Consider the following 13,319-nt stretch of genomic DNA (forward strand, 5'->3'; position numbering starts at 1 on the left):
TTTCACCTTGATTAAAACTGTTAGACAAACCTTGAATCTGAATTGACTGTTGAATGAAAAAATTGTTCAAAAAAGTTTGAGATACAATTGTAACTTGTTATATGGACTTGTTCGTTCTTTTATTCTAGTTTCTAAGAGATTATGGAGTTTGAGGATTTAGATTCTTCCATGTATGTATGCCTTATACATTTTATGACCGTAAAATATCCGAAGCTCTTACTTTTTTTGAGAATGTTGAATAAATAATAAGTGTATAACAATGAATATCGATTGAAATTAATTTGCCAAATAATTCAAGTTGTTTATCATTAATATTTATTATAGAGGAAGGGAAATGTATGGTTCATATTAAAAAATTTTTACATACTTCGAATATAACATTATGATTTAGAATTTAAATTGTAATTAAATTCATTCAGTTTTTATAAATAAGACTTTCACAAGATATGATATCATTTGTAAACCTATGTATCTCTAATCTTCTTTGGAAACTTGATACGATGGGATTTTTAAAACATGCTCTTGAATGAAGAAAATGATTTATCACATAAGGATATTTCAATTTTGAACTGCTGATTCACAAATTAAAAACATCAAGGGAAAGCACATATCATTTATCTTATTTATATGAATCATATTTGATGCCTTCCTAGATGAACCTGTGTATGGAGTCTGAATAAATGCATCAAGTATCATTTATGCAATGAATTTTATGAACGTGTTTCATTAAATTAAATTAATAAATATATAAGTATCCATTAATTTTCATCTATAATTCATCCATCAAATATAATAAATTTTACATAACAAATACTATGATGTATAAACACAAAAAATTCGATATAAATTGAATCTATACTCAGTATACAGATCCCAAAAAAATCAGACGGAATGTTTCTTTCCCATACTTGAAAAACTTCTGAGTAGAAAAAACAACATCATAATAGGAGATATCAACTTGGATATCAAGAGCCATAATAACACGACAACCAATTATAAAGAAATTGTTTTATCTAATACTTATAAATTTCTAAATACCAAACAATATACTAGAGTACAAAAAGGTTCGAAGACAAATATTGATCATATAATAATACCCCAAAAATCCTCCAACCATAAGAAATCTATTACTACAAAAATCTTGGATAAATCAAAATTCGTGAATATTGTAAAAGAAAAATTATAAACTTTAAAAATGGACACGGAATTTAATGGAGAAACTTTTATTAATATGATCAAACAAGCAAAATTAGAGTCAACGATCCTTAAAAAGTTCAAAAATATTGAAAATAACAAATGGTATAATAGAAGTATTGCAAAGGTAGTTGAAAAAAGAGATAGAGCCTATAAAAAATTTAAAAAACAACCGACAAACACGAAGAATAAGGAAAAATTCAAAAAAACTTTGGAACACAATCAAGGAATTAATAAACACAAAAAATATAAATCGAAATATCATCCAAAAACTAAAAATAAATGGAAGAGAATATAAGGAACCAAATGAAATTTCTGATAGATTGAACAAATTTTTCATACATGTTGAATCGGACATTAAATGGAGTCCAATAAAACGAGGTGAGACTGAGTTGAACTGCGTTGATAGGTCTATATATTTGAGAAAATGCTCAGAAAGTGAATTGAAGAAGATACTACAAAATCTCAAGAAAAATGCATCTCCAGGAAATGACCAAATTACAGCTAATGATTTAATACTTTTATATCCAGTTATGAATGAACACCTGTTATATTATATAAATAATGCACTAAAATCAGGGATAATACCGACACAATGCCTAGAAAGCAAAATCATCCCAATATATAAAAAAGGAGATAAAACTGATCCCAACAATTATCGACCTATAGCACTTACATCAGTATTTTCTAAACTACTAGAGGCAGTAATTAAAAACAGAATTTGCTCTTACTTCAGTTTTTCCAACTATCAATATGGCTTTCAGAGTAATAGCTCAACCCTTGGGGCCACAACAGATCTAGTACAAGGAATAAGTACAAGTATAGATGCGAGAAATTATGTGATAGTAGTGTTTACAGATTTGAGAAAGGCCTTTGACATGGTTGATCACGATTTACTGATGGGGAAACTGAAAAATATGGGAATAAACAATAAAGCCTATACCCTCATAAAAACCTTTCTAAGGAACAGAAGATATCACACACTAATAGAAACGACAAGAAGCTCAGAGGAAAGGGTATTGAAGGGAGTACCGCAGGGATCAGTGATTGGTCCATTGTTGTATCTTCTGTTCGTAGAAGATCTCGAGACTGCGGGAAGGGAGGCTCTGTACTATATGTTTGCTGACGACACAGCGTTGTTCTACGAGGGTAGGGATTTAGATACATTACAGCAGCGAGTTGAAGTTGACCTTAGAAAGTTTCAGAAATGGCTAACTGAAAACAGACTTATCTTGAATGTGGAAAAAACGGTTGCTCTCCTTTTCAAACAGAAAAATAAACCCTCAAAGCCGCTAAACATAAAAATAAATGGAATCAAAATCAATCAAAAAAATTTGCACACCTACCTCGGATTGAATATTGATACAAAACTGGAATGGACCGTCCATATAGAATATTTGTCACGTAAACTTACACCTCTAATTGGAGCATTGAGAACAGTTAGTCCTTATCTTAGTAAGCAAGCAAAAAAGACATTATATTACTCGAATATTCATTCTGTGCTGGCATACTTGATTAGTGTATGGTCAAATACATCAGTCAGCAATTTACAGAGGGTACAAAGATTGCAAAATCGAGCGTTGAAAGCTATATATAATCTACCATATGATACTCCAACAACTGAGTTATATGACACACTAAAGATACCCAACATGAAGGTCACAAAGGTAGTTGAGCAGTGTAAACTGATATACAAGATGGAGCATGGCCTGCTCAAATTCAACACAGAACTCAAAAAAAGATTAGACGTACATAATTACCAGACAAGACAAATAAACAATTACCATTTAGATGATATAAGAAAAAATAAGCCAAAAATTCACCGATCTACCAGGCTGCAATGGAATATAACAACTTACCAGAAGAATTAAAGAAGAAAAATTCATTAAAATTATTTATTAGATCACTTAAAAATTATAAAATGACACATTCATAATGGGGGTTTTTTACTTTTGCATTGTACTAATTCTTACAAATAAACATATTCATTCTATGGGAACATCAATGTATTGATGATTTGTAGAATTAATGTATTAAATAAAATAAATAAAAAAAATCAATGCTTAAGTCTAAATATTTGTCCTTTATACATTGTCTTTAAGTATGCATCTTAATAATTATTAAAAAAAAGTTCAGTTCCTTCAATCACTACTCTTCTACTTCAATTCATTTCATACAAAATTGAATTCAATACAATTGATTACTTTTTCTTGTATAACCTTCTACGAAACAATTATTAAATATTTTCGTATTTTTATTGTATAAAATAATTATACTTTTTTTTGTAGTATTGACCACCATGAGTGGGCAAAAGATCTGAAAAGCCACCTTACCTCATATACAGAGAAATATCTACTACAATGGACCAAAATTGTTATTGAATTGGGAGTAGATGATATTGAAATGGAAAAATGGGTGGATATTTTCAAGACTCAAATTGAAGAAAGATATAGAGATCTAGTTACAGATGTTGTTGATATGAAGGAAAGAGTTTTAGAAGAGATCACTGAATTATTGGCTAAAACGCAAAACTATGCTAATGAACTTGGTCTTAGAGAAAATTTAACAGATATAAATCCAAATGAGAGGTATTTCCGTGTTAAAAAGGATTTGATGAATAGGTCGGAGAGGTATGTACACTTATTTAAATTTCTTTAATTATATGAATATAAAACTTTCGTGAAAACTTCACATTTCATCTAGCACAAAATCTGAAAATCCAATAGCTAATATATTTGTCAACATGTAGATTTTTCAATTGGGTATCCAATTGATAGAACAGATATCTTCACCTTCTAAACTAAAATATATTAATCTATGATTTCTACTGCACAAATTGCTTCCAAGTCTGATTATTTGAGCTGTCAACAGAAAGTTCTTTCTATTGCTTCTGAGCAATGTGATTAATTTTGGGATGAACAATATTTTCAGATAAGAATTATAGAAGTTAAGGCTGTAAGTTTCATGTCTGACTCTTGTAAATGGTTCCATAGGAATTTAAACTTTTGGTTACATTATACTCAATAGGTCAAGGGTTACTAGTAAGCCATAGTTTGTTGATGTGAAAGATCTATCTCATGGACTTAAAAAACTCAAACATTTTCGTTCTTAAGTTCACTGTTTTGAAGATTAACTTTTTCTGCAGAGTTTACACTTGTCGATAATTTCTGATGGGGTTATTATTTTTCAATTGAATTTTGTACAGGTAGTTAATACAAAAATTCTGTTGTGAATAGAGGAAAAAAATTTGGGATACATATTTAGTTGGATTTTCCAGTTAAAAATTTCACCATCCATAAAAATTTCTGAAAACAAACCTATTGGGTTGAAGTCTGCATAGATCATTTATAGATATATCATTCAATAATTTGAAAATTTGGCACAGTAAAGTGAAAAAGACACGATAAGAAATGTGTAGGTGAATTGAATTCTGAATAAAACAACTTTACACAACTTTGTTGATACTGAGGGGAAATATGTTTTTATGAATTAATTGATTCGGTGTTTTCACATCCTTGAGTAAATATGTTGCAGTTCAATTTATAGGATTAGAACCATTGAAATCAGGCGATCAATTTGGACTAAGCCAAAGATTCATCTATATATTTAGACTTCATCAAGGCTACAGAAAAAACAATCAAATTCGTATAAGCTGAAGTGAAGCATATGTATAAATAAAAGGTGACAGAGTCAAAGTTTAAAATATTTGCTTATCAAGTTCATTCAGTTGAATGAAAATGATTAGTCTGAGTACAGAGAATACTGGAAATTAACAGTTACACTTTGTTAATTGTAGAAAAACCAAGATAGAATTGGCATTTTTATTTATTTGCAAAAAAAAAAATTATTTACATTTATTTAAATTTCTTTCTGACACATTGATATTACATCCTAACATACCGACTTACCAGCTATGTTTTTTATAAGTGAGTTTGGCAAAGTATTGCTCTAGAGATGACTTTTTTGTAATTTTATTTTTTTTTGCTAAAATATATTAAACATTTGTATGTTATATATTAAACATCTATGGGTTCTATTGTACAAATTGCTTGTAAAGTAGGTCAAGTTCCAATATCAAATTCAGTTATAATATCTCCAAAAGGTAGACAAATGGAATTCATTTTTAATGAACCAATACATTATTATATGTCTTCAATGATTATTTATAAACCATATTTTATTATTAATAGAAAAGTTGTGAATCTTGTATTATTGATTCTGTGAATAAACCTCCTTTGATACTCCTATGAGTATCTATTTATTCTTTAAAGGGACATGACATTTTATATTTATGGTAATCATGATCAAAGTACAAAAAAAAAAGTTAAAGTCTCATATTATTTATAATATCATCATATAGAACAGATCATACAGATACACCACATTTATCCATGTTTAATTCCAAATCATTTTCTGAATACCACTGTATTATCATATTCAGATATATTTGCAGCAATTTGAAATCATCCAGCGATGTTATTTTATGAAAAATTTCAAGATCATCTGCGAAAAGTAAAAAAAATGTGAATTTCATACCATTTCTTATATCATTAACGAATGCCAGAAACAGTAAACCTGAAAAAGGCGAACCCTGAGGTTTACCTGATTCCATGATGAATTCTTCAGAACATGTTTTGAATGAGCACTTTCAACTTAATGCCACTTATGTGTCTTGTTTTAACCCTATGTGTATGATGAGACTGGAAACTGGGTAGTACATCACATGCTTTTGAGTATATTGAAGGCATATATAACTTTGAGTTTGAAAAAACCTTTGACCTCTGAATTCAAAATTTCTGTTTGTGAACAAAATGCATTTCAGACCATTCTGAATAACTTTGGTTTTGTGTCTGTCTATCACTTTATGTGGGCATATATTTTTGTAACAGTCTCAACTTTTCAATTCTTTTCATATTTGAATAAAATTTCTGATGAATATCAGGTTGGGATTGTAGATGATTACATTTAAATTTCAGTTCTTCCAGAAATAGGCTGAATATGAGTTGATTAATCTTGAAATTCTTATTTCAAGTATTTTAGAGAGAGAGAGAGAAAGTATATTTATTGCTTAGCAAATCGCTAACGACTTGCGTCTTTCTGCCCGTGTGAATTACATTTTGTACAATATTACGGATGGTGAAATAACTAAGATTTTCTGTTTGACAAAAAAAAAAGAAGAAATGTATGTGTTTACATAAAAAAGGTATTTCAATGTGCTAATAGCTACAGTTTTCTGAGAGGTCCTTTATTACATCCATTAGTGGTTTAGTATTTTTTATTCTGTTTATTGCCTCATATAATATAAATTTAATATTCAGTGTTGACCTTTTTTTCACCTTGAATTTATTTCAAGATTGGCTAAAATTATGGAAGAAAGGCAGAAAGAAGTCATGAAGCTGATTAAAAAACAAGAAGATTTGTGCAATATATTAGAGAAATCTCCATATAAATTATCCATATCACCAATACCAACAACAGAAGAACTTGAAATTGTCCAGCGTTATGTTGAATCCCTGGAACAAGAAAAATTCGATAGAGAAGAACGCTATCTCATTTTGAAAGAAGCGATAGGAAAAATGGCCCAAGAATTGAACCATACACCAAATACAGATTTCGAAAGAGACATTTTGTCTGAAACAAGGAAAGACTTCATTATCACAGAGACAAATATGAAACACCTACAAAACTGTCATGATGATATGGTTCGACAATTGGCTAATATTAGGGAAGAAGTTGATTGTCTCAGAAATACTATTGATGAACTTTGGAACATTCTTGAAGAAAGTATGTCTACAAGACAACTTTTCCATGAAAAATATAATGATTATACTATTACCACTTTAAAGGCTTTGAAAGTGGAAGTAAAGCGTTGTGAAGAACTAAAAAAGGCAAATATCAAGGTGGGTGAAAATATTTTAACATTCAAAATTAAGTTTTAGTTAATTTTATGAAATACTAAATTTTTTAATTATTTGAGGATGAAGAAATGCTAATATAATTCTGTTCACATTTGGAGTAATGAAATTCTTTGGAACGATGATAGTTCCTTTAAATGAAAATCAGTTACTACATATTCTATTTTTTTATTTTATAATTTTTGAACATAAATTTCGAGATAGATTTCGTTTCTTTCTCATTCCTATTCAGCGTCCTTTTTTTATTGCTATACCGAATTGATTCTTGTTGCTGGTGTGACTCATCATTTGAACAAATCACTTGCTCTTACTATGGTCTCTATCTTTTATGGTGTTCTTTCCATGCGTTACATAGTACCCCAAACATTGAAATGTTCAAACATTCCAAATTCCTAGTCAACTATGAATGGTCAATTGTTCAAATACAATTCTGAATTATTTATATTGTCTTTGTTAATAGCTGTTCATAATGTCTTACCCAGTAGTTCAAGAGGATTGTATCAATGTGTGCTGCGTTCCTACTTTTTTTGATTCTGCTGCTTTATGCTTATCATCAAGTATAAATCTATTCTCATTGATTATAATCTGTTTCAAGGTCTTGATAAAATTTGTTTGCTATTAGGATTGAATGTGAATAGGTATTTGGGTTATTTTTATTTGTGATAAACTATCCTGATAATTTTATTTTGGGTAACTGAAGGAACATTTAGGCAATACATATATTTGTAGAATTTGGAAAATTGGTATAGACAAATATAGATGCCTCTTTGCCACTTTTATCTTCGATTCAAATGAACATTAACTCGAATTCTTCTTTTAGATATTTGTTGAAAAACTGAGAGTTGAACTTCGAGAACTTTGGGCAAAATGTTTCCACAAAAATGAAGAAAGTCATGCTAATTATCATTGGATAAATGGCGATTTTTATACAGAGGATGTCTTAACCTACCATGAGCTAGAAGTCCGAAAGTGGAGAAACTTTTTTTCCAAAAATGAGTAAGTATTTACCATTCTAACATTGTATCAATATAATAAAGAGCTTAATAAATTTCTTTGCAGATATTAACTTCGAAATATTTCAAATAAATATGCCGATATACTATTTTAGTGCTGATTTGAGTTTTAATAGTTTTTCATTAAGGTTATCCCAAACCTCTGAAAAACTAATCCTCATGACTATGACGATGTGAAACATCGTATTTTTATAGATAAATTTTATTTCTCTAAATGAAACACCATTCTGCCTATTCTTTAAACATTTTTCCTTTTCTAGAAAATTGATAAAACTTCTGACAGAACATCAGAAACAATGGAGTCATCTCCTTGATATGGAAAGTAAGGATTTGGAAGGACCGAATCGATATAAAAATAGAGGTGGTCAATTATTAAAGGAAGAAAAAGAAAGGAATAAATTGTCAAAAAAGATACCTCTTATTGAAGAGAAAATAAAAGAAGAAGCTTTAGCATATCTTGATCACACAGGAACGCCATTCCTAGTTAATGGAACTCCAATTTTGGAGTATATTGAAAGCTTACATTCACAAAGAGAAGAGGTAAGTTACCATGAAATAAGATTTAACAGAATTTATGGTTCTTTCCTATTATGTCCTATAAAGTCGGTTTATTATTATTATGTAGTTTAATTGCAATACTTCGATCTGTATACTCGATGATTAGTGCATTTATTGAGTTTTCAAGTGATAACAAAAATTTTTTTTTTTAATCTCAATCAAATAGTTATTATCATACTTTTTTCAATAGGATCGTAAATTGAAGCTAAGTGCTCGTAAACAGATTAGAGAGCAAGAGACTCTTACACCAGCAAGATCTTGTCTTAGCCTATATCCTTCTTCTTCTAAAGTGTGCCTTACTCCAAAACCTGCTTCCATTAAAAGGAAATTGCTTCAAGCAGACACCACTGGTAAAAAACCTAAGTTGGGAGCTTCAGCAAACTCTAAAGGAAAACCAGGTTAGTTGAATATCTATCTTTACTTATAAGCTATAAAACATATCCGATTATCACTTATACATACCTGTTGAACTCTATCAGTCTAAAATGCCAGTTCGAGTGCCTATTCGAATTCTTAAAATTCGTATTATGTTATTTGATATTCTCTACTGCTAAAATATTTTTGCAACCTAAATACTACCGATTATACAGGAAATGAAAATAATAAGTTTTAATTTTTTTCTTCTCTGGTATTCAACAAATTATTAATCAATTGAAACCAGTTCTTTATTTCTATGTTTTTACTACCAAAAATATGATGTTGACAATTTGGGAATTATATTGTGTAACGCACAGTTTCAAACTTATTTCAAGTTCATGATCAGACACTGAAGATTCTACAAATGATACAGAGTATTTATAAGGATTCAGGTCAAAGAGGTGGCAAGAAAACTAAAAAAGCTATAAAATATGGTACAGATGGAAATACATTTTTGATTGTTTTACAAAATGTGTAGGATTTTAGGTATTATTTGAACATGTTGAATATTTTGGAATAACACAGTTCAGTTTGTTCATTCTTAATTCCAGAACTATTTCTATTCACTAGTTTATAAATTTCAATGGATTCTAAATGAATATCCTGCCTTTTGATTCCACATGTATAATTTTCGTATTGTCTGTTGTGGAGAAAGGATAATCATTATCTAAGAAATGTGTTACATTGGAGAATGGCTTAATTTTGATAATATCCATTATGAAGTATATTTTGCAAGAAAAATTTTCTGTTTTCTAGAAATTCGGAAGTTCAAATGAAGAAATGATTTATGAGAAATTATTTCTGAACCTTCTCATTTTGAAAACCAGTCCAATTGCAAAAAAAAAATTTTCGAAAAAACTGTTTTTCCTCAATAACTTTCCATGCCTATCATAATAAGTATAACACCCTGTACGTACTTGATTCTCCAGATAACTTTTATACATAAATACTTGCTAAACCTCAACTCAGAGGGAGCTGTTGTCAATGAAATATTGAAATTTTTTTTCGATATTTGGCTTGAGTTTCTGATGGATTTAGTCTTTCTAATATGGTAGGGTAGAAGGAAGTAGAATAATCTTCCCGTTTCAAAAGCCTCCGTAAATTGGTGGCGCTAGTGTAGCTATAGGGTGAATTTCATAGGAAATGTCAAAAAGTACTGATAGAGGTAAAGCAAGAAGTAAACAAGGATGAAAGTGTGTTCGTCTTCTTAGGTTGGTTACCCTTCGGCTATATTAGCCCCAATGTGGAGAATTGTTGAACTCTTATTTTTCTTTTTCCGCTGGACACTTTCTCAGAAGTTCTACCGTCAGAGATTATTATTTTTTTCCCAACCGTCAATATTAGTATGTTTTCCATTGTGGAACTTTACTCTGGAGTTAAAGGACACCATGCCACATCTTATAACTGTTGAAAAGAGTGAATTTCCAATAATTTAGAACTATTGAAATTTGTTTCTTATCAATGCCAATAACAATGTGAGCAATTTTCATTTCGTTTCTACGAGTAACAAAAAAGCAAATTTTCATAGCTCTAAATTTTGAGGATTCTGCATCAAGAATGACTTGGAGGGCGTACTGAAGTATTTTTTATTTATTTTCTCAGATATTCATATTTCTACATTTCATTTACATTGTTTCATCTACATTTGTTTCAATTTTATGTATACTTTTAATTGTTATATCTGTATTTTTGAGATTTCATCTATATTCATACAATTTCATATATATTTTCATAGTTCTATATATACTTTTATGGTGTTATCTGTATTTTTATGATGTCACATATATTTTTACAGTTTTGTCTGTATTTCTTGTTGTTTTTGACTACATTTTGCATGTGTCTTAATGTGATAATGGCCTAAGCACTCGATGCTGAACAAAATTATTTTAAATCATGAAGCTCACCTAAACAATTACAAAAAAGTGTCGTGCTGTACTTTATCTCCGGGTATAAATATATTATGTAACTTGACTGTAAAGTAATTCTCTAATCTAATCGATTTTTAAAGTTTTCAATTCAATAGCTTCTTCAAAACTGAACCAGTCAAGAAGATTATCACGTGAAAGATCTAAGAGGTTGAAAAATTGCCGCAAGATATTAGAAATGAAATCAATCAATAATAAGGAAAACCTTGATGACACAAATTCAACCAATTACAATGTTTTTGAGGTAAGTTTGTTTGGATGGTTGAGGAATTAGAGTGTAGATTATTTGCATGATTATATTATATATAGCAAGTCAATAGATTAAATTCAATATATTATGCATCAATATACTCGATCTGGAAAGGGAAACGACTTGAAACAATCAGAAAATATATTTTTTCGCTTTTAGTGAAATCGTGAGGACATTGGGAATTAAAGTCTTCTCTCATTTTAATTCTACACTACCATAAATATTTACTCATTAATATTTCCAATAAAAAATCTTCGAAATCATTTTAGGAAAATAAATGAACTCCCTGCCCTCACTGATTAGATTTTGGCATATTCAGAATTTAAAAATATATAATATGTCACATACTTTAAAAATATACTAAAGAAACTTCTAGTGTTTGAAGTTGAAAACAGTAGGAGCTAAATCTTGCAATATTTTTAATTTTTGTTTATAATCATCACAACTTCACAATAAAAGTTTTGGATTGCTTAGAATCCAATTTTCCAATGAAAAAAGTCTGCAAATTTTACACAATGTATCATTACTTCCCCTTTCAACTCAAATTATACAATATACAAATATTGTCTATATACTAAGTCAGGAATCAGTACTATGGGGGGGAAAGGGGAAAGAAACGTGTTTTTTTAAAAAGGAAGAAAAGTTTAGACTTTTTTGGACCGTTGGAAGGGGAGTAGGAAGGGACGCGATAATACGTTTCGAAAGAGGAAAGACGGACATTTGTTACGGTACCGGGGTTTTTCAGCAAAAGTGCCCCGATTATTTTATAAATATTCTCAAACTGGACGAAAAAATCGATTTTCGTCGAAAAGTGAAAACTTCTAGAAACGAGATGGGGCGTAGGATATCGTCGGGACGAGATGTTTTGGCTCAATCTGATGCACGAAAGATGAACTGGAAAAGTAACGGAGCCCTTTTTTTGATTTTCGTCTTTGTTTTCTCGAAAAATTCACGCAAAAATGTGCAATTTTGGTAACATTTTGACGTTTCTCTTAAATCTGTGGTTCCCGATAACATTCATCGATGGCATTCAGAATAGAAACGATGTGAATGAAAATGAGAAACGTCAGATGATATTCGACTAGAAACATTGAAATTTGGACGAATTCAGAGGAAAGATGCAAGAAAAGATGATTAATATACAATTTCTATCCGTTTTTCGAGGTATATTTGATGATATTTTGAAACAGAATCATTTTGTGACAGTCGAATACATTGGTTTGCTGAAGCTTCTATAGGAGTCATTTTGGTTATTTGAAGTGTTTTTAACGAGATATTCAAGCAAATAATGAACGTGAATGGTAGGAAACGTCCTTTTCTGATGGTATCTTTGCGTTTTCTTGAGATTTTCATGGAAATTGGTCAAATCTTATAGCATTCCGTTTCATGTAAGTTGTCAAGGAGAGACGTGAATTTTTCATTTTGGACTGATAAATCGGTAGGTACAGATATAAATATTCGATTCCCTTCATATTTAACGGTTTTTTACACGAAAATCATGAAAATTCTTCAATTTTATAGAATCTCTGTATCCTGTGATTTTGACGTTTTCCGTATAAGAAGCACAAGTGCAGTATTTTCCTCAATGTGGTCATGGCTGGAGGCTGTGAGTCGCGGACTGTAACGCTGAGGCGCAGCGCTACTGCAGGTTCGAATCGCTGCTGGTCGGTGAATTTTTTTCTTATTTTTCGCCAGTTATTAATTCTTATATTATTTAGCTGTGAATGCTTTGAAATGATGAAATGGATCAAATTTTTTTTTTTTTGGTCTACTGTGTGAATGATTCCGTAATATACATATTATATATTTATGTTTTTGCATAGTTTTCAAAGTATCTACTTATGAGAATAACGATTATACAGTGTTTCTGAAGTTACAGTGCCTATTGGAGGTTTCTTGATGAATAGACCTTTTTGAAATATGAAAATCGGTATAATAAAATTAATGAACTGATTTGAAAATAATAGGGGTTCCCACATTCTCATCTCATACAGGGTGTACAATAGATTTATAGTTGAGATTATAGCTACAGGTTATTATTCCATAG

The 13,319-nt window shown here is 30.0% G+C and overlaps 1 protein-coding gene and 1 long non-coding RNA gene across 4 annotated transcripts in view; one reads left to right on the forward strand and one right to left on the reverse strand.

Annotated features, from left to right (window-relative positions):
* The window catches only part of LOC123670853 (protein regulator of cytokinesis 1-like), a 25,339-nt gene continuing 12,020 nt past the window's right edge, over positions 1 to 13,319 (forward strand). The window contains exons 1-7 of one of the 3 annotated variants that reach the window (XM_045604431.1): positions 1 to 170; positions 3,483 to 3,824; positions 6,548 to 7,094; positions 7,930 to 8,105; positions 8,383 to 8,662; positions 8,871 to 9,078; positions 11,121 to 11,266. In XM_045604431.1, coding sequence (XP_045460387.1) covers positions 142 to 170; positions 3,483 to 3,824; positions 6,548 to 7,094; positions 7,930 to 8,105; positions 8,383 to 8,662; positions 8,871 to 9,078; positions 11,121 to 11,266 — 1,728 coding nt within the window. In that variant the 5' untranslated portion in view covers positions 1 to 141. Of the gene's footprint in view, positions 171 to 3,482; positions 3,825 to 6,547; positions 7,095 to 7,929; positions 8,106 to 8,382; positions 8,663 to 8,870; positions 9,079 to 11,105; positions 11,267 to 13,319 lie in introns of all 3 variants that reach the window. The other 2 variants (XM_045604432.1, XM_045604430.1) reach the window with 2 other exon arrangements.
* On the reverse strand, positions 5,519 to 6,538 carry LOC123670855. Its single transcript, XR_006746002.1, has 2 exons — positions 5,797 to 6,538; positions 5,519 to 5,697 (listed from the first exon to the last, which is right to left on the reverse strand). It is a non-coding gene; the product is annotated as an uncharacterized LOC123670855 (long non-coding RNA).

Source organism: Harmonia axyridis, chromosome 1 (genome assembly GCF_914767665.1).
Source record: "Harmonia axyridis chromosome 1, icHarAxyr1.1, whole genome shotgun sequence".
Taxonomy (NCBI): Eukaryota; Metazoa; Arthropoda; class Insecta; order Coleoptera; family Coccinellidae; genus Harmonia; species Harmonia axyridis.